This window comes from Salmo salar, chromosome 05, assembly GCF_965601325.2.
Source record: "Salmo salar chromosome 05, fSalSal1, whole genome shotgun sequence".
Classification (NCBI taxonomy): Eukaryota; Metazoa; Chordata; class Actinopteri; order Salmoniformes; family Salmonidae; genus Salmo; species Salmo salar.
In genome coordinates, this window is record NC_138295.1 from 60,485,455 (window position 1) to 60,513,165 (window position 27,711).

Below are 27,711 nucleotides of genomic sequence, written 5' to 3' on the forward strand. Positions count from 1 at the left end.
CCATACACAATACCAGGCTCAAAACTAAACATGTATAAATATCAATTTCTCTAACTGTCTCTCTATAACATAAATACAGTAAACAGACACATTCTAGTTTCAAACCCTTTGAAAACGGGCAACTCTTCCTCACTTCCTCTCACGTGTCCCTTATTGACAAGTAGAGGATGGAGGCAGAGAGAGAGACACAATGGTAGCCTGTCAGATCACATCCTCATTAACATCTGGAGCAGAAAGGAGAACCCTGTTTACACTGTCCACCATGGCCTGAGACATATGAGCACTGGTCTGAGAGAGGGGGGGGGGGGGGGGGGGGGGGGGGGGGAGAAGGGAGAGGAGGGCGAGGGAAGAAGGGAGAGGAGGGCGAGGGAAGAAGAGAGAGGAGGGCGAGGGAAGAAGGGAGAGAGAGAGAGAGGGGAGAGGGCGAGGGAAGAAGGGAGAGAAGGGCGAGGAAAGAAGGGAGAGGAGGGCGAGGAAAGAAGGGAGAGGAGGGCGAGGAGGGCGAGGGAAGAAGGGAGAGAGAGAGAGAGGAGGGCGAGGGAAGAAGGGAGAGGAGGGTGAGGGAAGAAGGGAGAGGAGGGCGAGGAGGGCGAGGGAAGAAGGGAGAGGAGGGCGAGGAGGGCGAGGGAAGAAGGGAGAGAGAGAGAGAGAGAGAGAGGAGGGCGACCAAAGAAGGGAGAGAGAGACCTTGGAGGTCAAAGGGAGGAGGGAGGAGGGAGGAGGGAGAGATTGCAGTGGCAGAAAGGGGCTCAGAGAAAAAGAAAGAAGATATATTTGCTTCCAAACTATCCCACCAACGGTCATGTTTGGCTGAATAACCCTCAAAGGTGATCAGTCACCACTGTTTTGAAGAGAAAAATAAATCCTCATCTCATCAACTGCTGCAGGTTAGAGCTTTGAGATTTTCTTTTGGTGTCTGTTGATCTGTTTTGGTCCTCCTAGGGGCAAATGTTCTATGTATAAAACTGTTCTTCTTAGTACAATCAAAAATGCTCTACCACATTATGTAACCACTCTAAATCAGATAATGTTGTTATTCTATTGCAGGGACAGGGAGGGTGACTTGCTTCATTATGAACTGTGCTGCTATTTTGATACTGACCACAAGTTGTTTCAGTTGGACGTCTGCTATTTATCTCCCAAACAGACAAGGTATGCTTTATCAGTATAAAAGGTATTTTAGCTTATGACAGGAGATTATGCAGAATTGGATCCATCTATTGAATCTGTTCAATTTAGTTCATGAAGGCCACTAGCTATAGGTCAGTGACATTGCTTATTGATGACCATAAAATAATTCTAACCGAATGTAATGTATGAGACTTTCATTGTTGAATAATGGAGGACTATGGAGGAATAATTTTACAAGGAAGCTGTTTTAATTCCCTCAGCAACAAAGAAATTGAAGTATCTGCTTGAGCCACCTGTTTATGCTGAAGTAACCAGCCCTCGGGGAGGAAATGCCACTTTGCCATGTGTACTGCGATTCAAACCAAGCCATTACAATGTGAAATGGACAAAACTGGAACCACTTCGTCGTGGAAGCGAGAACATTGTCATGATCACAAACGGTTCAGCCCACAAACCCTATGGCCTGCTTGGGCCACGGGCCTCGCTTCGTAAGGCTCATGCCATGGATGCCTCACTACGACTCAGCAACCTGGAACTAGAAGACAATGGTAGATATCGCTGTGAGCTGATCAACGGTATCGAGGACGAGAGCGTCATCATTACATTGGAGATAGAAGGTACATTTTGATGATCCTTGTAACCTTTCAAAACATTTCAAATGTTGTAAAGAAACCGTATTGCTTGCTATCAGACAAAAATATATTTGGAGAAAAAAAAGGCAGATCAGACAAAGTTTTTGATATGTTGTGTGACTTAACATCAACATAAAAAGAGACAACTTCTATTTACTTTTAGGGATGGTGTTCCCATATCAGAGCAAAAACGGCCGCTACAAATTCACCTACCAGGAAGCTAAGGAGGCCTGTGTTGAACAGGATGGCACATTGGCCACATTCAAGCAGCTATACAGAGGTATTCAATTTTCAATCAGTAAAACATTGACAGTTTATGCTGTAACTTTGCTGATGCCATAGAGGTTTATGTAAGGCTAACGTTCACTAAGTAAACAGTAACACATTCTCGTTGTGTAGCCTGGACAGAGGGTCTGGATTGGTGCAATGCGGGATGGCTCATCGATGGGACAGTCCACTACCCCATCCTGCACCCACGAGCAGAATGTGGGGGGGAGCTGCTGCCTGGCATTCGGAGCTATGGCCCCCGGGACAGGATCCGGGACCACTTTGATGCCTTCTGTTTCACCTCTAGAACCACAGGTAAGCTGAATGGGTTTTGGTGATTTGTGAAGCTGTCAAATAGCAATGTCAGTACAGTCTTCATGTGCCAAATTAGTTCCACCCCTTTTAATTCGGGATGCTGCTTATTGAAAATGAATAAAAGGAGTTCAATTGGATTTGGGCGATGTGGTACATTTAAAAATAGTCTGGAACCAACATATTCATCGAAACATTAATAAGGATGCAATTACATTATAGTATTGGTAAAAGACTGTGTTCAGAACAGTCTGAAGTTATTCTGACTGTAAACTTTCCATAGCAACAGGGTGACCTTTGGCGATACATAGGAGTGGCCTCGTTAATGGTCCTGAGAGGATGGTGATGGACAATAAAGGCTGTTGTTCAGACCCACTTGTAAACAAGTCCATCTGTGGGAAACTAGTTGCCCTTTAGTGACATTAGAAAATCCACTATAATCGGAAAATAAAAACCTCAGTTGAAATGTTGAATTTTAAAGATAGTGGGTGGTTTTACCATATAGCACGGTTCCCTAATAAGTTTACATTTTTTATTGTTGGACATAAAAGACTGTACATTTTCATTTAGGAAATATGTTTGAAAGTATTCCCACACATAATAGAGAGATATACAGGTATGTGATCGTATACAAATGTAAGCAAGGTTTGAAATGATTATGTTTCAGTCAAATGTTATATCTGTTTGGACTTCTTGCGGTCAATTTGCAGTCTACAAACTGTTTGAAATTATTATAATTATCAAAAAAATCTGCGGCTGAATCTAGTTGATGATCGCTGCAATATAGGGATGGATCCAGCACCATACTTAACTTAAATAACAGTAATTATATTGTTGTGAGTGCATGTCAACACTTCAGATCCAGAATGACTGAGACAACAAATTACTTCTAATGCTTTAGCACAGGGGTTATCAACTAGATTCAGCAGAGGGACGATTTTGTTCTTGAGCGGATGGTCAGGGTGCAGGGACATACTTACAAATAATTTCTGGACTGCAAAAATTGACAGCAAGAAGCCCAAACAGATATAAAATTTGACTAAAACATAATCATTTTAAACCTTGCTTACATTTGTATATGATCACATATATACTGTACTTTGGAACAGATTTCCAAAATTTAAATCACTTGGAGCTGATTTGCTGATGTTTTTACAGTCTTTTATGTCCAACAATAAAAGAAATGCTCAAATTTGGGGGGGCCAAATAAAATCACCCGCAGGCCAAATTCGAACCACGGGCCGCCAGTTGGCGAACACTGCTTTAGCAGGTTAAAGAGCTTGTATTCCCCTTCCTCTCTTCCAGGCTTTGTGTTCTTCGTTGGAGGGCCACTCACGTTTGGGGAGGCAGTGCAGGTGTGTAGGGGTGAGGGAGGAGAGTTAGCTCTGGTTGGCCAGCTCTATTCAGCCTGGCGTTTCCTGAGCTATGATCGCTGTAATGGAGGTTGGTTGAAGGACGGCAGTGTGCGCTTCCCTATCACCACCCCTAGAGAGCGCTGTGGCGGTATTCCCGAGGCTGGGGTGCGCACCTTTGGGTACCCCAACAAGACCCTGCGTCTCTATGGTGCCTACTGCTACAGGTAGCTGTCATGAGACCCATAGCGTGTGGAGCCTACATCCCAGACTTCATAGATCCAAGACGCAGCCATTGTGAAGACTACCAGTGACCCCTACAGGTTTCATTACACAGGGCTTGCAGATACAGGTAGTCAAAAGGCTGGGAACTGGTTCCTCAACAATGGCAAAAGATACAAGTAGCTCTGCGCTTTTCTGCAATACTACAATATGTTATTACAGGAAACCTCAAAGGCTTAACGCCTTTTTCCATGGAACACATAAATAAAAGCCTGCCACTTTTATGAGCTTTACTGCTACAGGTAACAACTGCTGTACATGTTTTCCTGCATTTGTGTAACATTCGTTTTGTGATCTTTGTTATCCAAGAAGCACTATTGTAATGTAACAGGATAGTTATTACACAATGACAAATTCATAAAATGCTGTTGTTAGCTTTTTATCTGATGTAAGAGAGTGTGTGAATAGCAGAATGGGAGAAAGTATATGCATTGAGCATAACTGTAATACAATAAAAGATCTTGAAAGTGCATTTGATCAATGGAATTAAAATATAATTAAAATGCAACTGTATTCACATGGATAAATACATTGTAATCAATTCATTTTATTAGATATTTATTTTCTATTCTCCAAAAACTCAGACTACATTACAAAATTAAGTTTTAATTAGTTTTACAATGACCTTTTTTCTTTCATAACAAGTTCATTATGTAATTGTGCAGTCACAAATGGGATTAACAATTAGCGTTATTTGATTACTGTTAAACACTACCAACGTAAAGTAGTGTTTAATGATGCATGAAAACTGAAATACCATTGTGGACATTTTCACATCTTCTTCCTAGTATCTTAGTGATTACGTTTTTACGAGAGTATAAAATAACAAACTTTGGATTCTGCCTATTTTCAAACCAAGTACTTTAAAGTGGATATTGGCTTCTAATATTGGGTCCAAAGTTCGTAAGACACCTGAAAAACAAAGCACCAGATAAGAGGACATGCTGAGAAAATGCTTTGGGTTGTGGGAATTGAGAAGAAGATTTTCTTATAAAAAAGCATACCAAAGTGGAAATCTTAATTCTGTCTTTGTGGCAGAGAGTGGGAAAGTGGCTTCAGTTAATGTCAGACCAGCTGAGGTTGAGATTTAGGTTGCACTTTACTAAAACTCTCCATCAAAGTCATACTGTATACCGTCATAAACATGTCATAATATATGTTACTAGCAGTCAAATACAGTAATCCAACAGTGTCGTAGCACAGGTGGATATTGAAGTATTTCACTAGTCAACAATCACATACAACAAACAAGCCCAATGATGGATGGGACATCTTCGTTAAAGCTCATTCCAATGACAAACTGTACTGTGCAAATTTGATCAATTTCCTCTAATAGTGGCCTTATGTTGGGATGTACTCTTATTGTAAGTGTGATTGATCAAGTCTGTTGATGTTCTAAATGGGTTTATTCTGGAAAGAGCTGGTGACAGGAATGTGATGACTCGTTCTCAGGGAGAACATTTATTTTACAAGGCTCCACCTTGTTGGAGGGACAAGGTTGGACAGTCTGAGTGGAACATAAGATACCAGGGAAGGGGGCAGAGGGAAGGGGCATATTGAGTTTGATGAGCTTATTAGTTCCACTTGATGTCCCAGAACTCTGAAGTGGCTTTCTCCGTGGCTGTGTCCACCACCTCCACCCCCTCGTTCTGATAGGGTGGCGTCGTGACCTTCTGCTCTCCCTCTGCTAAGTTGCTCAGGGCTGGAAAAACATTGCAGGTACATCATGTCATTATCACAGTGAGCATAAAATAACTTAAGCGGGTCATACAATGATAACATTAGAGACCTATCCCATACATCATACATTTATTTAGTTGTATGTCAGTCAATGGAATTAATGTCTGTCCTCACCAGGGTGACAGGTGATCAGAGCCTCCTCCCATTGGCCGTTGGATAGGCACTTAATGACGGGGTTCTGCGTCTGGAGGAATCCTTCTTCACAGTAGTAGCGCACCTTGGAGTTGGTCTCGTAGCGCAGACGCGACTTACCAAACACCTTGGCGTTGGCAATGACGGGGGGCTGGCCACAGAAAGCTGAACAGAAATAATGCGGTTAGGACTGCAAATACATGAAAACTATACTGAGAGATTGAGGACAACTTCTATGCTACACTACCGTGGTGGTTTTGGTTGTGTACTCACAGGTGCCCTTCTTGCAGGTGTAGGAGAGGTGGTAGTTACAGGGCACATCGCTCCAGCGCCCCCCGTCATGCCATACCATCACCACACAGTCCTCTCCAGACAGGAAGTAACTGTCAGGCTGGCCCCGGTACCAGTTCTCATACAACTGGCAGAGAAAGATGGGAAGTAGGATGAAGAAGTAGGGGAGTTTTAATAATGTTAGTTGACATTTAAAGTAGCAGAGAAGTAGTATGAGAAGCAGATCACATACCAGGAGGTTATTTTTGCATCAGGTCTTACAAAACATAAGTGAGGATGTTCTGTATACCAATGGGATACAATCCCAGAGGCACGTTCATGCAAATAACATTATGTTTATGGAGAACCTAGACATATTTCATGGGAACACAGACTATGTGAGATTTACCAGAGGATTCCCGTCAGACCAGCGGAAGTCTCCCTCTATGGTTCTGTCATTCAGTCCCATCCACTGGTACTCTCTGTACTTATCTAAAGGGAAAGAGAGAGCGCACTGTAACTTTGGGCCTGCAAACACTCGCTCACTAGCAGGTAGGGGCCAGTGTCAGTCTACAGGCCATGGGAAACAACTAAGGAATGCGAAATTATCATCTCCATATTTCCAGACATAATACTAACACTGGCATCCAAGCCCTCCCATGCTTCATGGTAAAATGAGTGGATGGCAGGTAAGACATGAAAGAAGACAACGTTGCGTCTTCCCTGGACCATACAACCTTAAACAGTCAAAGCCATCTGTTTAAACAATTGTTTTTAGTTTACAAAACATTCCTCACAGATGGTACTGGGGTTACAGAGGGGTCATTACGCATCCAGGTTATGCATTTTGGGACTGTAAGTTCTGTTCACACTGAATAAAGCTATGACAAATAGTTAATTTAACAAATATTCCCATTTAAATGATTGAATTACCCCTTTTTAACAGTCCACGGATGAGGGTTACACAGGTCAAGTTATGCAGAGCACTTGGAGCTGTCTGTTACAAGATCAAAGGACATGTTTTCAGGCCTGCTGTACCATTAATGTAGTCCTGTTCCTCAGGGGTCATGACCGAGATCAGGTGAGCGCCACACATACGACAGTGCTGCTCTGCCACCTCCCAGCCCTGACGCTTGGTGAAATGTTGGTAACAGAAGCCCATGAACTTTTCCCAACCCGGCTCACACACCTCCAGGTCTGACCAACATGAAGAAGGTTAGATGCACACAGAGGAGACAAAAATATACATAAGGGGGAGCAATATGTTAATTATTTCAACATTATCTTTGAGAAAACAAAACATGAAATCTGTTACTGTACCTGTCTGGCACATGTCTCCTCCATAGGTGGGCAAGCAAAGGCACTTGGTTGAAGACCCACTGTCAACACATGTTCCCCCGTTATAACAAGGATTCTCTAGGCAGGCATCTGAGACAAAGGTAGGAGAGGACAAGCATTGGCACCAATGTAAATGCAGTAACAACATATCTAAAATATTTTTGGTGTGTGTGTGTGTTCCATTTTTGAATCCCCTCTTTAGAGTGTCAATGTAAAGGACAGATACGATGGGATCACTTTATTGTTGATTTACATCTGAATTTATTTGACTGCCACTGGAGGGAGCCATTATACCAACAGTACTCAACATCATCATAGGCCTACAGTGGCCTGAGAGTTCAGTTTACAGAAAATAGAATTTGACCTATTTAAGCCCCTGTGCTGAGGAAATTTTAGACATAGGTTACCTTTTCAAATGTTTTCAGCACATATGGTTCCATGCTCTTTTTTACCATGCCATTTTGTTAATGCCCCCATGCAGTCTTTTTAATTTTATTTTTAAATCATCACTGTATGTCTAATAAATCACAGTGTTTATTTCATGGAAATAAGTCCCTGAGTCTCCTTTTGCCATTGAAATGCTCAGTATGATCGTGTTGATACAAATTGAAATATATTTACATATACAGCCCTGCTTGGCGGATAGGATTGTCTAGACCAGGGGTGGGAAACTCCAGTCCTCAAGGGCCTGATTGGTGTCACACCTTTTCTCCATCCCTAGCAAACACAGCTGATTAATCAAATTGCATTCTAAACAGAAGATCATGATTAGGTGATTATTGGAGTCAGGTGTGTTAGCTGGGGCTGGGGCAAAACTGTGACACCAATCAGGCCCTTGAGGACTGGAATTGCCCACCCCTGGTCTAGACTCTAGAGCCCCTTCAAAGTAAGAGGATACATATGCAAATAAAAGATGACTGGTCATTGGTCAGAATAATCAGATCAGATTGTGATGTCATGATGTGGGCCAAAAACTCCCTCCCACCTGAACAGGCTGAAATTCCAGGTTTTTTTTTTTCTTCTTCAAAAAGCTCTTCCACTAAAAGGGAATTATCATCATTTTTACAATTTCAGAGTGTTATTTCGACCTCATAGTGTGGAAATATCATTACAAAAAACAGGAAATCATGTTTTGACTGCACTGCCCCTTTATTTATTTTTGTTTTGGCTCTGTACTCCAACACTTTGAAATTATACAACGACTATGAGCTTAAAGTGCAGACTTTCAACTTTAATGTAAGGGTATTTTCATCAATATAGGGTGAACTTACAGCACTTTTTGTAGATAGTCCCCCCATTTTAGGCAACCAAAAGAATTCACTTGTGTATTAAAGTAGTTGAAAGTTTAGTATTTGGTCCCATATTCCTAGCACACATTGACTAAATACAGTACATCAAGCTTGTGACCCTACAAACTTGTTGGATGCATTTGTTTTGGTTGAGTTTAAAATTATTTTGTGCCCAATACAAATTAATGGTAAATAATGTATTGTGTCATTTTGGAGTCACTTTTATTGTAAATAAGAATATAATATTTTTCAGAACACTTTTGGGGGGGGGGGGGGGGGGTATGTTATCTATGTCTCTGTAACTTTCTCAGTCATCATCATTCACGATTCATTCATGGTTATCCATAATCATGGTATCATCCACATTAATGTAGAAGTGTTTAGAATTTCATAGTCATTGTATCATTTCAAATCCAAGGTGGCGGAGTAGAGCCAAATCAAAACCAAAAAATGTCACTGTCCGAATACCTTTGGAGCTCACTGTATACTATGGTCCCAATCGTTTGCTGCTATGAACAGAGACAGCTCCTCCTGCTGTGTGTTGACCTCCAACAGAAACAATGATAATCCCCTTCTTTTGCTGAGTCAGTTGTTTACTCTGACTGCCATGTGAATGCATTTTTTTTAAACTTTCTAATGACTAAGCAGAGTGGGGGAGGCATGAGACCATAAAATAAATCCAAGAGTCAAGTGAGTAATTTAAGGTGAGTTATATGGTAGAAAGTATGCAATTATGATTTGCATTAACACATGCATTCAAATAATTGTCATGGTTTGAGTTACATTGAACGTTACCTGAAATGTTCCCAAATCTTGGAGTAGTAGGAGTGGTAATCAGTTTCTCCTCATCAACGTCCTCTGGATATAGGGGTGCTGCCGTCGTAGCCTGGTCATTGTAGTCCTCTGTGGTGGGCGTCGGGCTGGGGGTCTCCTCAGGCTCCTCAGTGAGTGGAGTGATGGAGTCAGGGTCCTCAGTGACTGAGGTCTCCCCACTGTACTCCAGATTTGCATCGGCCCGGGACTCCTGGGGTACAGTAGGGGAGGGCAGGGGGGTCTGGGACAAGTCAGGGAGCAGCGTGATCTCCGTATCAGTAGAGAGCGCATCTGTGCTCGACTCAGGCTCACTTTCATCTGTGCTATTGACAGTTGTGCCATTGATGGGAGTGACAGTTTCATTCATGTAAGGGACGTCTGGTTCAAGGATCCCTGTGCTTTCTCCAGATTCAGCAGATTCAGAGTGCTCCTCGTCTGATCCTAAGCTGGACTCCACTCCCTCTTGGCCACTCACCACCTGGTCACTGTCCTCGTTTCCACTCTCCTCATCTCCACTCACCTTCAGACCACTCTCCTCGCCTCCACTCGCCTCCTGACCACTCTCCTCGTCTCCACTCGCCTCCTGACCACTCTCCTTGCCTCCACTCGCCTCCTGACCACTCTCCTCATCTCCACTCACATCCTGACCACTCTCCTCGTCTCCACTCGCCTCCTGACCACTCTTCTTGTCTCCACTCGTGTCCTGACCACTCTTCTCATCTCCATTCACCTGCTGACCACTCTCCTCGTCTCCCCTCGCCTCCTGACCACTCTCCTCTTCTCCACTCACCTCCTGACCATTCTCCTCATCTCTACTCACCTCCTCACCAGAAGCTGTCTCTGGGGTAGTAGTTTTGACTACTTCTGGGATTTCACCCAACCCCTCTTGCTCCACCTTCTCTAGCCTTTCCTCGAGGGGATCAAACCCAGATGGAACGCTGGATTCTGGGATGAAGGTTATGAAGTCACCTGGGGAGCTGGCCTCTGCTTCCACGGAACGCTGGGTCGGGGGGGAATAGGTTATAGGTATGGGGGATGTCAAGTGGGTAACGTCAAGCATTCCCTTGTGGACCCCCGAGGCTTCACTAGAGTCAGTGTCATAAATAACTGTAAGGACTTTGTCAGTTGGAACTGAACCCAGGTCAGTGTGCTCATCCTGGTCAGTGGAACCCATGGAAACTTCTGGTAATGAGTCCACTGTGCCTCCTGCCTCCTGCTCCACATGGTCATCTAGGGTAGAGGAGTCGGGTGACGTGACACCAGACTGCTCCTGAGTGGGGTCATAAGCTGCCAGGAAACAGATCACAAACATTATTCAAGCCTACAGTTAGTGTAGCCCTGTCCACACTTGATAAAAAAAAAAAATTTGCACACATTACATATGCAGAAATGTTTTATGTAATTTAAAGTCTTCTGGTCAGGCTCTGTAGACGGGCACATCGCCCACCGCTCCCGAATATACTACTTGCCAATGTCCAGTCTCTTGACAACAAGGTAGATGAAATCCAAGCAAGGGTTGCCTTCCAGAGAGACATCAGAGATTGCAACATTCTCTGCTTCACGGAAACATGGCTCACTCGGGATATGTTATCAGAGTCGGTACAGCCACCTGGTTTCTTCACGCATCGCGCCGACAGAAACAAACATCTCTCTGGTAAGAAGAAGGGCAGGGGTGTATGCCTTCGCCGAGTCGTGGTGTGATCATAACAACATACAGGAACTCAAGTCCTTTTGTTCACCTGACCTAGAATTCCTTACAATCAAATGCCGACCGCATTATCTACCAAGAGAATTCTCTTCGATTATAATCACAGTTGTGTATATCCCCCCCAAGCAGACACCTCAACGGCCCTGAAAGAACTTCATTGGACTCTATGTAAACTGGGAACACCATATCCCGAGGCTGCATTTATTGTAGCTGGGGATTTTTTTAAGGTTAATCTGAAAATAAGGCTCCCTAAATTCTATCAGCATATCGAATGCGCGACTCAGGCTGGCAAAATCCTAGATCATTGTTACTCTAACTTCCGCGATGCATACAAAGCTCTCCCTCGCCCTCCTTTCGGCAAATCTGACCACGACTCCATTTTGTTGCTCCCAGTCTATAGACAGAAACTAAAACAGGAAATGCCTGTGATCAGGTCTGTTCAACGCTGGTCCGACCAATCTGATTCCACGCTTCAACATTGCTTCGATCACGTGGACTGGGATATGTTCCAGATAGCATCAAACCACAACATTGATGTATACGCGGATTCGGTGAGCGAGTTTATTAGCAAGTGCATCGGTGATGTTGTACCCACGGTGACTATTAAAACCTTCCCCAACCAGAAATCGTGGATTGATGGCAGCATTCGAGCAAAACTGAAAGCGAAAACCACTGCTTTTAATCAGGGCAATCGAAAACATGACCGAATACAAACAGTGTAGCTATTCCCTCCACAAGGCAATCAAACAAGCTAAGCGTCAGTATAGAAACAAAGTAGAGTCGCAATTCAACGGCTCAGACACGAGAGGTATGTTGCAGGGTCTACAGTCAATCATGGACGACAAAAAGAAAACCATCCCCGTCGCGGACCCCGATGTCTTGCTCCTAGACAAACTAAACAGCTTCTTTGCTCGCTTTGAGGACAATACAGTGCCACCGACGCGGCCTGCTACCAAAACCTGTGGGCTCTCTTTCACCGCAGCCAACGTGAGTAAAACATTTAAACGTGTTAACCCTTGCCAGGCTGCCGGCCCAGACGGCATCCCTAGCCGCGTCCTCAGAGCATGCGCAGACCAGCTGGCTGATGTGTTTACGGACATATTCAATCAATCCCTATCCCAGTCTGCTGTTCCCACATGCTTCAAGAGGGCCACCATTGTTCCTGTTCCCAAGAAAGCTAAGGTAACTGAGCTAAACGACTATCGCCCCGTAGCACTCACTTCCGTCATCATGAAGTGCTTTGAGAGACTAGTCAAGGATCATATCACCTCCACTCTACCTGACACCCTAGACCCACTCCAATTTGCTTACCACCCCAATAGGTCCACAGACGACGCAATCGTAATCACACTGCACACTGCCCTAACCCATCTGGACAACAGGAATACCTATGTCAGAATGCGGTTCATCGACTACAGCTCAGCATTTAACACCATTGTACCCTCCAAACTCATCATTAAGCTCGAGACCCTGGGTCTCGACCCCGCCCTGTGCAACTGGGTCCTGGACTTTCTGACAGGACGCCCCCAGGTGGTGAGGGTAGGAAACAACATCTCCACCCCGCTGATCCTCAACACTGGGGCCCCACAAGAGTGCGTTCTCAGCCCTCTCCTGTACTCCCTGTTCACCCATGACTGCGTGGCCATGCACGCCTCCAACTCAATCATCAAGTTTGCAGACGACACTACAGTGGTAGGCTTGATTACCAAAAACAACAAGATGGCCTACAGGGAGGAGGTGAGGGCCCTCGGAATGTCGTGTCAGGAAAATAACCACACTCAACGTCAACAAAACAAAGGAGATGATCATGGACTTCAGGAAACAGCAGAGGGAGCACCCCCCTATCCACATCGACGGGACAGTAGTGGAGAAGGTGGAAAGTTTTAAGTTCCTTGGCGTACACATCACGGACAAACTGAAATGGTCCACCCACACAGACAGCGTGGTGTCCTCAGGAGGCTGAAGAAATTTGGCTTGTCACCAAAAACACTCAGACTTTTACAGATGCACAATCGAGAGCATCCTGTCGGGCTGTATCACCGCCTGGTACGGCAACTGCTCCGCCCACAACCGTAAGGCTCTCCAGATGGTAGTGAGGTCTGCACAACGCATCACCGGGGACAAACTACCTGCCCTCCAGGACACCTACAGCACCCGATGTCACAGGAAGGCCAAAAATATCATCAAGGACAACAACCACCCGAGCCACTGCCTGTTCACCCAGCTATCATCCAGAAGGCTAGGTCAGTACAGGTGCATCAAAGCTGGGACCGAGAGACTGAAAAACAGCTTCTATCTCAAGGCCATCAGACTGTTAAACAGCCATCACTAACATTGAGTGGCTGCTGCCAACATACTGACTCAAATCTCTAGCCACTTAATAATAAAAAATTGGATGTAATAAATGTATCACTAGTCACTTTAAACAATGACACTTTATATAATGTTTACATACCCTACATTACTCATCTCATATGTATATACTGTACTCTATGCCGTTCGGCCATCGCTCATCCATATATTTATATGTACATATTCTTATTCATTCCTTTACACTTGTGTGTATAAGGTAGTTGTTGTGAAATTGTTAGATTACTTGTTAGATATTACTGCATGGTCGCAACTAGAAGCACAAGCATTTCGCTACACTCGCATTAACATCTGCTAACCATGTGTATGTGACCAATATAATTTGATTTGATTTGATTTGAAAGAGAGTCACAGAGTCTATATACTGTACAAGCTTCCAGTAATTTATTGGGCAAACCACCAACGTTTCGGCATCTGTGCCTTCTTCAAGGTAATGTCATGAATCCTTGAACAAGGTTATGTAGACATTCACGTTCAAGCATTCATGACATTACCCTGAAGAAGGCACAGTGATGCTGAAATGTTGGTGGTTTATCCAATAAATTACTTGGAGCTGGTATATAGACTGTGCGACTCTCTTAAAAAAATAAAAATAATTATAGCCTATAATTGTATAGCCTTTTATAGCGTACCACCCTCCATCCCACTGCTGTCTTGGCTCTGAAGCTAAGCAGGGTTGGTCCTGGTGTCACGACTTCTGCCGAAGTCGGCTCCTCTCCTTGTTCGGGCGGCATTCGGCGGTCGACATCACCGGCTTTCTAGCCATCGCCGCTCCATTTTTCATGTATCCATTTGTTTTGTCTTGTTCTCTGCACACCTGGTTTTCATTCCCCAATCAATTCATATATATTTATTCCTCTGTTCCCCATCATGTCTTTGTGTAGGATTGTTTGTGTTACGTGTATTTTGATATTGTGGATATCGTTACGCGCATTACTTTTTGTCTATGTTCCGTGTTTTGGCCACATTTTATGTTATTTTTGTGCTGTCATTTTGACCGGAATAAAAAGTGCGCCTGTTCACTACACTCTGCTCTCCTGCACCTGACTTCGCCTCCGATACACACTCCTAACACCTGGTCGGTCCCTGGATGGGAGACCAAATGCTGCTGGAAGTGGTGTTGGAGGGCTGGTAGGAGGCATGTTTTCCTCTGGTCTAAAACAATATCCCAATGGCAGTGATTGCGGATAGTGCCCTGTGTAGGGTGCTGTCTTTCAGATGGGACATTAAACGGGTGTCCTGACTCTTTGTGGTCACTAAAGATCCCATGTCACTTATCGTAAGAGTAGGGGTGTTAACCCCGGTGGCTAATTTCCAATCTAATTTCCTAATCATGCCCAGCTTCCAATTGGCTCATTCGTCCCTCTCTGTAACTATACCCCAGGTCGTTGCTGTAAATGAGAATGTGTTCTCAGTCAACTTACCTGGTAAAATAAGGGTTAGATCAAATTAAATAAATATAATTTACTCGCCGTTAGTCAGCACCTCCACCACCTTTTTTGGGGGTGCGCCAGCTCATGGTTTTATGTCATTCAATACCATTAAATATTTACTGCACTAAATCTTCAGTACATTACATAAAGATAAGTGTAAAAAAAAAAAAATAAAATTATAATAATAATTATGCACAAAAAGGCTTCTCTATGGACTCACCATATTCAGAGGTAGGGATCAGTTCATAGGGGTCCATCTCCACTGGGCTTAGGGTAGCCAGGTCTCCTGACTCAGCAGTAGCAGAGCCACTGTTCTCCCCTGTCTGGATGACCAATGAGTCCAGTGATGTGGTATGCTCCTCAGGGAGAAGGACACTGGCACTGTGGTCCACAGAGTTGGTTCGGCGGTATTCAGGTGTGTTCTCCCAGTATGGAGGCTGAGTGGTGGACTGGTCAGGGAAGAGCTCTGTTTCCTCGTGAGGTGAAGAGGAAGATACAGATGTATCCTCGACACCCCCAGCGATGGCTCCCTCAGGCCTGATGGACCCTCCTGAGAGGTCGTAAGAGGTGCTTGGGTAGACCATGTCTGTGACATGCTCCACCTGGATGACATGCTCATCTCCGGAGTGGTCCTCCTCAGGAGGTGTGGGCAGCCCACTTTCCAGTTGCTCCTCTGGAGAGCTGTCATACCTAGTAGTGGCTTCAACTCCTGATACATTAGAGCCTGCGGTCTCAGAGGTAAAAGTGTAGTGATCAGTCTCCTGGGTGATCTCTGTTTGCATATGGCTTTCCTCTGAAATACCATACTGAGACACTGTTGGCTCACCACTCTCAGGGGTTGTGCCAGGCATGGGATGTGGATCACTGGACCCGTCCACTTCCTCATATGATGTGGTGGGCACGGGGGCCTCCAGAGCAGTCCCTGGTACACCCTCTATAGAGGGCTCTCCTGATTCCACGTTTGACTCTAACGAGGGCTGGAAGGGATCGGGGCTACCAATTTTGTCTTCATGAGCAGTGGTAAGATCACCTGATTCATAATTTGTCTTGGGAGAAGGTGGATACAGTGTTGGGTTTGCATTCAGCTCATCATAGGGTGTGACTGGGTAGTTTGAATCTAAGTTTGCCTCCGAAGGGGCAGGCTGATATGATTCTGGGTTGCTGACCTCTTTCACCGGCTGCCAGGTGTCCTCTGTGGGCTCCAGGTCTTGGAGGAAGGATGTGGGGGTGAATGGGTCTTGGGGTTCAACCGGAAAGGGTAGCTCCTCGTGATAGACAACAGTAGGGCCCTGGCCATCGACAGCCCCCTGCTCCTCTCCAGGCTGGTCTGGGTACTGCTCCCCATGAACAACCTCCTGTTCCTCTCCGTGCTCCCCAGGCACAGCCTCCTGCTCCTCTCCGTCCTCCTTGATGTATGCCTCCTCAGTAACAGCCCCCTGCTCCTCTCCGTGTTCTCCAGGGACAAACCCCTGTTCTTCTCCGTGCTCCCCAGGGACAGCCCCCTGCTCTGGGTACTGCTCTCCAGGGACAGCCCCCTGCTCTGGGTACTGCTCTCCAGGGACAGCCCCCTGCTCTGGGTACTGCTCTCCAGGGACAGCCCCCTGCTCTGGGTACTGCTCCCCAGGGACAGCCCCCTGCTCTGGGTACTGCTCTCCAGGGACAGCCCCCTGCTCCTCTATATGCTCTGATGGGTGCTGCTCCTCTGGAACAGGGAGGGCAGTCAGGGAGCCCTGAACTTCTTCGCTCACCACCTGCTCCGTCACCTGACTCAGGCTGAATTCCTCCAGAGGCTCAAACACCGTCACAATGTCCTGGCCAATGTCCTCTGGCTCTGTTGCCAGGTAATCATGGGGAGATTCGGTGTGAGTGTTGCTGTTGCCTGTCAGATGCAAGGGCAATAAATCAAAGTTAGGCCAGAGGATGAGTTAGAATACAGTAGGAACTGCGTTGGGATGCCACTACTGAAACCCAGCATAACATTCAAAACCTCTTACCTCGGAAGCAGTAAGTGTCATGGCGAGTGTGTGCCTCTGGAAAGCCTGTCTGGTTCAAATGGCGATAGACAGTCCTGACCCCAGGCTCCCCTCCACCACAACGCTCCCTGGGAGTGACAATGGGGTAGCGTACACTCCCATCAGCCAACCACCCCGGGCTGCAGGCGTTCAGTCCGTCATTCCAGGCTGCATACAGCTGACCTGTGGTAGCCAGCTCCGCTCCCTGAGCCAGACAATAGGCCTTAGCTTCCCATAGGGTGAAACTTCGGGGGGCAGAGCCATGGAACACTTCCCCTGTAGATATGGAGGGAGAAGTCAGGTTGTAATAATCTTCACTTGATCAAATTCATGAAATACTCCAATAAATAACAAATTTTCCTACCCTCTATGTTCTCCACATAACAGTATACATCGTACAGCTCATCAGGTTCCAGCAGCCCATAGTTCCTCACTCCAGGATGCCCGTCCATGTCTCCAAAACATCCCTCTCGTGGCATCTGGATGGGATATCTGTGGAGAAGAGAGTCGATACTACATAGTGTTATACAACTGTTATAACAAGGCGGAAAGTCTATTGAAGCATCTCTCTATCTGTGTCCACTTGATATGAGAGAACATTTACAGTGGTCTTTTATCTGCCTGGCCCTTACCTCACTGAATGGTCTGAGAGCCAGCCTGCATCACACTGCTCATAGCCACTGTGGTAGGCTGCCAAGAGCTGCTCTGGGGTGGCGATGTGAGCCCCGATCTCTTCACAGGCGTCCCGGGCCTGCGCAAAGGTAAAGGCATAGCGACTGGAAGCATCCCGGTAGTGGAACACCACCCCTGTTGAAGGTCCACAGTCTTGCCGTTATTTCAGATTCAGTATTTTGTGTGAACTACAGCTACATTCACAAGCATAGGCTATATCTGATTCATTAGGTTATAAACTGCTCTAGTCAGGCAATCCATAATCTATTACTTGCTGGGTGCATAGGGTGGGACAACCAATTCTTCTCAGCAGAATTTGTATGACATTATAAAGGGACAGAAGTGTACAATAAGTGTACAGAACATTAAGAACACGTTCCTAATACTGAGTTGCACCAGAACAGCCTCAATTCGTCGGGCCATGGACTCTACAAGGTGTCGAAAGCTCTCCACAAGGGTTCTGGCCCACGTACACACTGTTGAGTGTGAAAAACCCAGCAGCGTTGCCGTTCTTGACACAAACTGGTGCGCCTGGCACCTACTACCATACCCCGTTCAAAGACACTTAAATCTTTAGTCTTGCCCATTCCCCCTCTGAATGGCATACATACACAATCCATGTCTCAATTGTATCAAGGCTTAAAAATCCTTATTTAACCCGTCTCCTCCCCTTCATCTACACTGATTGAAGTGGATTTAACAAGTGACATCAATAAGGGATCATAGCTTTCACCTGGATTCACATGGTCAGTCAATGTCATGGAAAGAGCAGCTGTTCTTAATGATTTGTACACTCAGTGTAAGTGGTAATGTACAGTCAGTGTTTATGCTGTGTTTTGTAGGACATTCTCTGTCTCTCCTAGAGCCATCCTGTGACTGACAATTCTGACTGGCTCACTGCCTGCTGAGACACAAGCATTGACACACACACTCCTGAGTTGTTACTGTCATAGGTCAGGAACTCTGGCTTATCCCCGACATCTATGACATCAACCCCCGGCCTCACCTTTGACCTTGACCTGAGCCACACCGTCGGCATCCTCCAGGCCCTGCTGCACCTCACAGCGGTAGAAGCCAGAGTCGTTGTACTGCAGGCCATCCAGCCTCAGGGTGAGGTCGGCTGGGGAGGAAGCATAATGGAGCAGGGAGGCTCGGTCCTTGTAGGCCTCGCTGACCTTCACCCTGTCCCCTCGGGCCACCAGGATCTCAGTCTCATGCCCCTGGGACAGAACGCTCCACTTGACCCTGGGTAGGGAGAGGACGGCGTGGCGGCCATTCGTGTTGGGGGGCGGGTGGGACAGAGACACCAGGCAAGGTAAGGTAAGAGAGCCCCCCAAGATGGCAGATAAGGGAGGGGTCGTAGGGATGGTCACCTGTAGGAGTCTGGAGTCATCTGGGGAGTGCAGAATAAATGGGTTAAATTGCTGATTTTATAGTCAAAAAGTTCACAGTTTAAAAACAATTGGGGGGGGGGGGGGGGGGGCATGTCTCAGGTTGCAGTTGATGTTATTTGTTAAAATCTGGAACCCATTTAAAATTCTTGCCAGTTGCCATTTGCCGTAATGGTGTTGTTGAAACAAATACAGGATGAGACACTTCCTCTTCACACCTGGGCACATCAGTTAACCTTGATTTTTGCTGTTAAAGTCACACCTTCTAAAATAGTTTCCAGAGTGTGTGTGTCAGCAAAAACGATGAATAATCGGGGAGTGATTAGAAAGTGCCCCTATACCCTTAGAAGTCAAAGGTCATTGATCATTGAACGGATGTCAGTATAGCCGGTGCTCACGGAGGTTAGTCACGCACCTGACGCGTGTCTGGGGGTAGAGGAGGACGGTAGGACGAGTGGACAGATGGCACACAGCAGCAAAGACAGGAGCATCTCCAATCTGCAATAGAGAGAAATAGAGAGGTGGGGGGGAGAGAGAGACACAAAGACAGAAAGACCGTATCATTATCGTGAAAGCTTAATAGACAAATGGAGAGGGTAGTGCTGTAGAGAAAGTAAGAAAGAGGCAAAGAGGTAGGGATGACTCCCTCAATAACTCTCAGAGGGTCCTGTGGCCTCTTTTGGATACCTGGAGAAAAGATAAGACATACAAATATTGATTCATGCTTACAGTCATTCATCAACCTCAGAGTATATTACTAGACAGTGGCAAGTGGCCAGCATTCACCAGCCACCTCAGCCTCTGCGACCGTAAAGTAAAAGCCGTGGCTAAGACATCAGCGCTGTCATTTAGCAGAGACCTTGAGACATAGGATGAGGTGGCACATAGGATGGTGTGTTAATCCATCACATGCAACGTCAGTCCTGATCAAGCTGAAGTCCTTTTGAAATAACAAATATTCATTCTTCATTTTGAAAAATGGATTTGTATGACAAGTGTGAGGGATTGTTTTTTAGTTCTGCAGAATTTTGTTGAGCTTCCAATAAGTTAATTGATGAGTCTATGGATATGTCTTTGTGGGGTTTTGTGTTTTGCATGTGTATATAAATCTCTTTAAGTCAGGGAGTGTCATTAGTCAGATAGTGTGTGTGTGTGTGTGTGTGTGTGTGTATGTGTGTGTGTGTGTGTGTGCGCGCGTGTGTGTGTGTGTGCGCGTGTGTGTGTGTATAAAGTAGCTGTGAACTGCATGTGCCTTTTTGCATCAGTCAACTAGAGTGTGTTAGAGAGTAACTGTCTGTGTGGCCTTGGTGTTATCCAGCTGGCATGAGTCAGACTTTGGGAGCTCTCGAGTGTGAGCAGAATTCTGATGTCCCCCAAATTCCCCCAGGATGGCATGGCACAAAGCCCTTTCTCCAACTTCACTGCTTTATCATCATTATATCCCTTTTAGCAACCTAAATGTTAAATCCCAACCACCCCCATCCCATTAACATTACCCACGTACCAAAGACACACAGACACAGCTACACATTTCCCCCACTGACTCGCCACATTACCCATTCTGAGCAGGCCGGTGTATTCAAATAAGCAGTGCGTTTCTTAGAGGGTTCAAAAATGTATACATGAATAGAGTCCCCCCCCCCCCCCTACTGGATGTGTTGGTGAATGAACTGCGCAGTCATGCTGCAAACCCAGTGCACTGGTTGCTTTAGTGATCACTCACAGTTAGAGAACACCTTCCTATTATTGATCAGCCCCCTTTTGCCCTCAGAGCAGCCTCAATTCGCCAGGGCATGGACTCTACAAGGTGTCAAAAGCGTTCCAAGTTGGCTGGGTGTCCTTTTGGGTGGTGGAACATTCTTCATACACATGGGAAACTGTTGAGCGTGAATAACGCAGCAGTGTTGCCGTTCTTGAGACAAACCGCTGCGCCTGGCACCTACTACCATACCCCTTTCAAAGGCGCTTAAATCTTTTGTCTTGCCCATTCACGCTTTGTATGGCACACATACACAATCCACGTCTTCATTTTCTCAAGGCTTAAAAATCCTTCTTTAATTAGCTTGTCTCGTCCCCTTCATCTACACTGATTGTCTACACGTCAATATGGGATCATAGCTTTCACCTGGATTCACCTGGTCAGTCTATGTCATGGCCAGAACAGGTGTTCTTAATGTTTTGTACACTCAGTGTACATTACATTGCCTTCATTCAAATGCAGGTCTAACTTTGGCTATATAGTCAATGTGAATTATTTATTCAACCTTAACTATCTAGTACTGTAGGTTACATTCATGTATCATCAGGCTAATTATCTTTATAATGACTATTCTATCTGCAGATATATCCCTGTAATTCAAATGTCTTGATGTCTTACATTTTGTCTAAGGAGGAAGTGATGATTCTGCTAAATTGGAAATGTCTAATGGCAGCCCACAGTAGATTGCCGAATAACTGTAAAAGTCACATCCAGACCTTTAATCTTTTTTACAAGCTATTTTACAAGCACCCAGTGATGAGGTTAGAGGAAGAGAATCTCAACCTATACACTACACCGCCTGTCTGGATTGTTGCTTCACTTTTATATAGAATCCTGATATTGTGGAAAATCCCATCAGGAACTGGAATTAGGTCAAGAAGAACTAAATTAACTCGAAATCACGGCAGAAATTAATGTTGGTTTTGTAGTAATCCGACTGCGCTTAATGATCAATTACCCAAAGTTCCCATGTAAAACTCTGTTTTCAAAGTTTGAAGTACAGTGACCTATTGCATAACATAAACTGTAAAATCCATTAGTAAACATGGGGCTTGTTAGAGTGTGATCTCTGCTAATACAGTAGATACAGTAGAGAGGAGTGGTGATGATAGAAGTGGGTAAATTGCACATGAACGAAACTGTCTCGAACCTATGAAGAAAATCATTGGGAAAATAATCCACATCATAACTGTCGGTTGAAATGAAATTGGGCAGCTGATGGATCTGTGGCAGTATCCATAACAGTAGATTGTGAGAATGTGGACAAGCAAATTAACTGCCATCCTGGCAGCCTTCCCTCTCCTACTTGTCTCAGCTCCGGTTTCTAGGAAAATGAAGTCTTTTTTGTCCGGTTCTTCAATTACCCTCCAGTCAATCTTCCTCAATCCTATGACTGTTAATGAAGTATATAAGCAGACAGCATTGATATGTATTCCTTTCCCCCAACACCCAAAACATCCCCACCCCCAATATCCACACACACACACAAACTAGAGCTGGGACAATAAACCCCAAAATTATCGATACAGACCGAACCAACCGTTTATCGAGGGCATTTTACTGCCTTACTGCCTTTACTAGAGGAATGTGAAGGTTGAAATGAAATGGGACAATGGTAGCCACAACATTCAAAGAGGTAGAAGTAGTTTTAAGTGTAATATAAAAAAAGTAACTATTGCACATTAGTGTTGTAAACTTACTGTTCAACTTATCATGATAATTCAGTAAATGTATCATGATATGGATTTTTGTTCATACCGCCAAACTCCCACACACACACACACACACACACACACACACACACACACACACACACACACACACACACACACACACACACACACACACACACAGTAGTTTTCTTCCCTGCTGTGTTGGGCACATGGCCCTTAGCCACAACCACATTTCCATACTCCAAGGAGAGAGAGGGAGAGGGCTTCCTCTGGGGAGAGAGAGAGGGGGGAGGACGCATCCCAAGCAACCTCAGAAGTGCTTAGACATGCATCACAAGTGGCTGGAATAACCAATGACTTCACCTTGGTCTGACCAAGAAAGGTAATTTCAGGCTGATGGACTGCAGTATACAGTGTTGGTGATGGGGATGATGATGGTGGGAAGGGGGAAGTGTGTGAGTGTGGAACTACCTCTGTAAGTGGACTTATGCTTTCTTGAACTGAATCAATGAGGGTTAGTAACAGATTATTTCTATTTTGGCTTATGTAATGGTATGATACGTCACTCTTTATGGTCAAATAGAATGAGATACTGTGAACATGAACACACATACCTGGCCCACACAGCCTCTCTCCTCTGTAGCTTATCAAACACCAGCTGTCCTAGTCATTGTTTGACACCCACCACCACCTCTGCCAGTCTGCCACCCTCCATTACCCGGCCTCATTCCACCCCACCACCACGCCCACCCTCCAATCCTGCCTCGCGTTACCTCGAATGACTCCATCTGCCCATCTCTAAGGGCAACCCATACTCACAGGCCCGGGCTGGCAGAAAGCAAAGTTGGGGGGGGGGGGGGGGGATAAGAATGAGAAAGAAAGGGGCTATGAGAGAGAGAGAGAGAGAGAGAGAGAGAGAGATAGGGGGACAAAACTGTACAGAGTGCACTAAGAGAGGAGAGACAGAGACAGAAAGTCAGCAGGAAGGAAGCTTTGGTGTGATTCAGCAGTGCCCCTCCAGCAGGGCAGGACACAACAGAAGGTCCAGCTGAGGAGTGATATTAGCCATATTGCTATTAGCTTTAGCCGTTAGCCACTCCAGCCAAAGGAACTGACTCATGGAGGTGGATGGGGGGGCAGGGGCCTTGGCCCATTTGTAGCCTGTGCCATGGGCTGATTAGGCAGAAATGTAGGGCTTCTGAGCGCTTTAAGGGCTTATGGGAGACTGTCAAGGCAAACTGTGGCAACTCTCACAGCAGTACACCAAATCAGTCCACTCTCGTCAGTCAACAACACAAAGATGGTGTGATAACCTATTTAGGAACCAGTAATATCCCATTTGCAATGGACAGTCATATTTGCAAGGTTAGTCAAACTGAGAAGAATAACCCAGATACCACAGCATCAAAGCATCTGTCTTGACAGTCTGGCTGCAAGCAGGATATAGCTACTTGATTGTACATAGGAACATGATTAGGAGACCAGTAACGTCAGGCTGACAACTAGGGCATTATCCGGCCCTGTTAAAACTCAGCTAAGTGTCATCAAAGTGCACCTTTACTCTTATATGCCTCTACTTTCTTTATGGAACAGATAATAATAATGGTCCTGTGAGGCTCAGTTGGTAGAGCATGGTGCTTGCTAAGCCAAGGTTTGTGGGTTTGATTCCCACAAGGGCCACACATATGAAAATACAGTATATGCTTGCATGACTGTAAGTCGCTTTGGATAAAAGTATCTGCTAAACGGCATATATTATGATACAGACCTGCTTATCGTTTCTCCGGTGACTGGTAGGCTGAATATTCAAATATAAAAGTTTCAAGCTGACAAAAATAAGTTAATTATTCTCTCTTTCTTGGACAGCAGAGTGCTGTCATGCACTCACCTTGCCTTTTCTCTCCCTCCACTCCTTACAGTAGAGTCCACTTGGGTAGGCCATGTGTGTTACTTCCTCTGCTCACCTCACACCTCCCTATTTCAGGGAGCTCCTCATGGCTGTCCCTACCTGGGGCCTGAGTGATGAGTACATCCAGGGGCCAGACTGGGCTTGGGGGGCTCTCTCACACGCAGGTCCTGATTGGGGCATAGTACTAAACTAGGTTAACGTACTGTATGGGTCGATGTTAGTTCTTTTAAACGACAACATCAACTTAGAAACAGAAGTGTTGATAAATCAACACTGAGATGTCATGCGTGGAACCCAATCACTTGAAATAGCTTAAACATTGTAAGTGCCCCTAACTATGACGAAAACTAGCAAAATATGTATGCTGACTGTGAGAGGTGTAGAGCAATTAGCAAGCTACCTGTTCCAATGTAACTATCACTTGCCATTCCACAAAACATCTGTGTTAGCCCACTGAAATATCAACTGGCATCAAAAGGTCCAAGCTTTTGACACCCAGTTGTTCCCCGGGCGCCGATGACGTGGATGTCGATTAAGGCAGCCCCATGCACCTCTCTGATTCAGAAGACACATTTCAGTTAAATGCATTCAGTTGTACAACTGACTAGATATCCCCCTTTCCCTTTCCAGTTCAGAGATCTGTATGTCTTAATCAATGTTTTTAAACAAAGCCACTGGTATTAATGTCAATACAGTAGTTGGTTGGGGAAAAGAAGCTTTATTCCCTGTCACAGAATGTCCATATGTAGCCAGTTTGGAGTACAGTACAACATGTATTTTTATAGGTACAAGTAGGCCTGCAACAACAGTGTGCATGCCCCTGCCCCATATGATTTACTTAATAAAATCAGTTTGATCATAAAATCAGTTTGGAGTGAATTCTTACACAGCACTGTAGCAGGTACAATCTGTCTGGATCCTGCTTAACTGTGCTTAGCAAACAATGCATGAGGAAAATGTTATTTTACATTGAATAATTGAGATTGTGGGTTCAAGGGTAAGTCAAAATAACTTTATATAAAAAAACTTCCATAAAATTGTCATTTTGACCTACAGAATAGCAATAACAGTAGGTTAAAAGAGGTGAAAAAAAAATATTTAAATCATATATTTGACTAAAAATAGGCTCTATTGTTTAAAAGTTTTTCAAAAATGTCTCTAATTTGCTCTAATTATGGCAAAATGTATTGAGGATTTTATGTTTGACGTATACAACGAAAAAACATTTGTTGGCTAATTGATGAACAAAACGTGTTATTTTGCGACAGAAATGTATTCTTATATTTATCAAGGACATGCCAAAAATATATGATTTACAAATCCATCACCTACCTCATTTAAACGACGCACTCAAATGATCCTTTCTGTGTACCTTTGTATTTTGAAGCAGACTCGACAGGTGCAACTTCTAATAAATATTTTTCCACCAAATTTGAATGAAATTAGACAATGGGTTGTCAGGTACGAGGATTCCCTACGTTGAATTGAAAAAGCTAAAGAACGACTTGAGCTCCGTCCGCCAGCGAAGGAAGCAAAGTAAAGAGGGATTGGGGGGCAGAGAATTATGCACACCAAAATCTTGAACAGCCCACTTTCTTCCTCTGACCAAGAACACTTTCCCATTTGCGGGATAATGGAGAAAGGGGGATGTGGGTGGATAACGAAAAGACAAACCAATCACTCACAAGGATACAGGTTGAAGGAATCACTTTAGGGGAAAATAATATCAGAAATCAATAGCCTGAATTCAAAGTTGCAAGTCAGTGCGTCAAAGCAGGACTCAGGATGCTTTGCGGTCCGATAAGCAACACATGTGAAGAGCATGATCCCACACCATCTTGCAGCAGAGGGCACTACTGAGAATGCTGAAGTGGGACTACAATAGAGCCCTATAGGCTACCAGCAGCGCCAATTCACATACTCCAGTTACCTATACTACAATTAAAAGAAAACACCGCTTCAGTCTGCTGGTTTTTCAATCTTTCAATTTTTATTTAGAGCAATCATGCGTAAATGTTTAAATTGTCCAACCAAACTTGTAAACCACAAATTATTTGTTTCCATGCTGCAAATCCAGTGAGAAGAGAACATATCATGGTGATTTGATTAGGCCTATTCATTGCCTGTAATGAAGAATATGACCAGTTATGACCATTGCTGATCACTCATAAAAAGGAGAGGGAATCTTCATTAAAATACTCCTCCTACAAGCTCCCCTGAAATATTGCAAGGCTCTCAAGAAATTAGCAATTCATGCAAGACTGAGGGTTAACAGCTAATGGTGAACAATCTAACATTATCCTCATTATGTGCCCCTGCACAAAGGGATTCATTAAGGGTTAGTAATCTGGGATAATCTTGACTAGCGTGGATGATAGCAGATGTTTTTGCTCAACCTGTCGACTACATGAAAGGCCAAACAAAGTGTCACAATCACATTGCTTTGAGTTCCATTTGGATGCTTATGCAATTTCAATTCCCAATTTAACTAAATCTCTATGGGATTCATCAAGACCTGTATTGGATTACTTGCACAGCAATATTAGTGTATGGAGGAACTATTTGTCCTTTCACAGCTATCAGAGTTAACCCAGTTTCCTATAAAAGTCAAACACATGATACAGGTTGAAATTACGTGGGAAACGATTATGTACAGATTTCCAACTAGACACAAAGCAGGACCTTGCTTTCTCGTGGACAGGGTGCAGAGTCAGAGTCGTGATTCATGTCTGCTGTGCTCACCACTTGTGGACAGAGGGTGGATGCTGGCCACACGCAGAGGTTTTAATGGTCCAACGGTATAAACAGACAGAAGTTAGAAAAGTGGGTGTAGCATAGTAGTAGTGCTGAGCAAGAGGTCTTGGTAAGAGGGGAGGGTGAATACCGCTTTGTTCATAGCCTTGCTCAGCTGACAGTTGCGGCCGAGTGGCAGGCTGTGAAGGAATTTAACATATAGGCATGGTGCAGGACGGTCAACATGGGTGCTGGGAAGCCAGTGGAACGGACACCGCTGTTGGACTGCAGGCCCAGAGGCATGGATATGATTGTAGGCTGGCTCAGAGAGTCGCCCAATATTTTCGCCATGCACTTCCCAAGTCTAGTTCATTACTGGTTATTGCGACCATCCATGTCAATGTTATAAATTGATCATGATTTGAGGGCCAAAACATCATTGTAGAAAACACATGTATGTTACAACTTTAACTTGCTCTGGACATACTTTCAT

At 44.8% G+C, this 27,711-nt stretch overlaps 2 protein-coding genes across 2 annotated transcripts; one reads left to right on the forward strand and one right to left on the reverse strand.

Annotated features, from left to right (window-relative positions):
* Window positions 1-645: 645 nt before the first annotated feature.
* LOC106605321 (hyaluronan and proteoglycan link protein 2) lies at window positions 646-4,446 on the forward strand. Its single transcript, XM_014200812.2, has 6 exons — window positions 646-887; window positions 1,048-1,152; window positions 1,392-1,748; window positions 1,927-2,043; window positions 2,163-2,345; window positions 3,648-4,446. The coding sequence occupies exons 2-6, from the start codon at window positions 1,074-1,076 to the stop codon at window positions 3,923-3,925; spliced, it is 1,014 nt and encodes a 337-aa protein (XP_014056287.1). The 5' UTR covers window positions 646-887; window positions 1,048-1,073; the 3' UTR covers window positions 3,926-4,446.
* A 120-nt stretch (window positions 4,447-4,566) lies between these two features.
* LOC106605320 (brevican core protein) lies at window positions 4,567-26,115 on the reverse strand. The gene is made up of 14 exons (XM_014200810.3): window positions 25,818-26,115; window positions 19,560-19,642; window positions 18,760-19,146; window positions 17,714-17,888; window positions 17,446-17,573; window positions 17,064-17,357; window positions 15,290-16,948; window positions 9,541-10,845; window positions 7,439-7,546; window positions 7,157-7,315; window positions 6,528-6,610; window positions 6,122-6,266; window positions 5,831-6,013; window positions 4,567-5,678 (listed from the first exon to the last, which is right to left on the reverse strand). Exons 1-14 carry the CDS (start codon window positions 25,820-25,822, stop codon window positions 5,551-5,553), a joined length of 4,842 nt encoding a protein of 1,613 aa, XP_014056285.2. The 5' UTR covers window positions 25,823-26,115; the 3' UTR covers window positions 4,567-5,550.
* Between the last annotated feature and the right edge of the window lie 1,596 nt (window positions 26,116-27,711).

Bases quoted from the DNA above. Each gene is read 5' to 3' on its own strand.
- LOC106605321 (XM_014200812.2), top strand. From the start codon at position 1,074: ATGAACTGTGCTGCTATTTTGATACTGACCACAAGTTGTTTCAGTTGG. The intron at 1,749-1,926 runs GTACATTTTGAT...ATTTACTTTTAG, and splicing joins CATTACATTGGAGATAGAAG to GGATGGTGTTCCCATATCAG. The intron at 2,044-2,162 runs GTATTCAATTTT...CTCGTTGTGTAG, and splicing joins ATTCAAGCAGCTATACAGAG to CCTGGACAGAGGGTCTGGAT.
- LOC106605320 (XM_014200810.3), bottom strand. The intron at 6,014-6,121 runs GTGAGTACACAA...ATTTCTGTTCAG, and splicing joins CACCTGCAAGAAGGGCACCT to CTTTCTGTGGCCAGCCCCCC. The intron at 5,679-5,830 runs GTGAGGACAGAC...ATGTTTTTCCAG, and splicing joins TCTGATCACCTGTCACCCTG to CCCTGAGCAACTTAGCAGAG.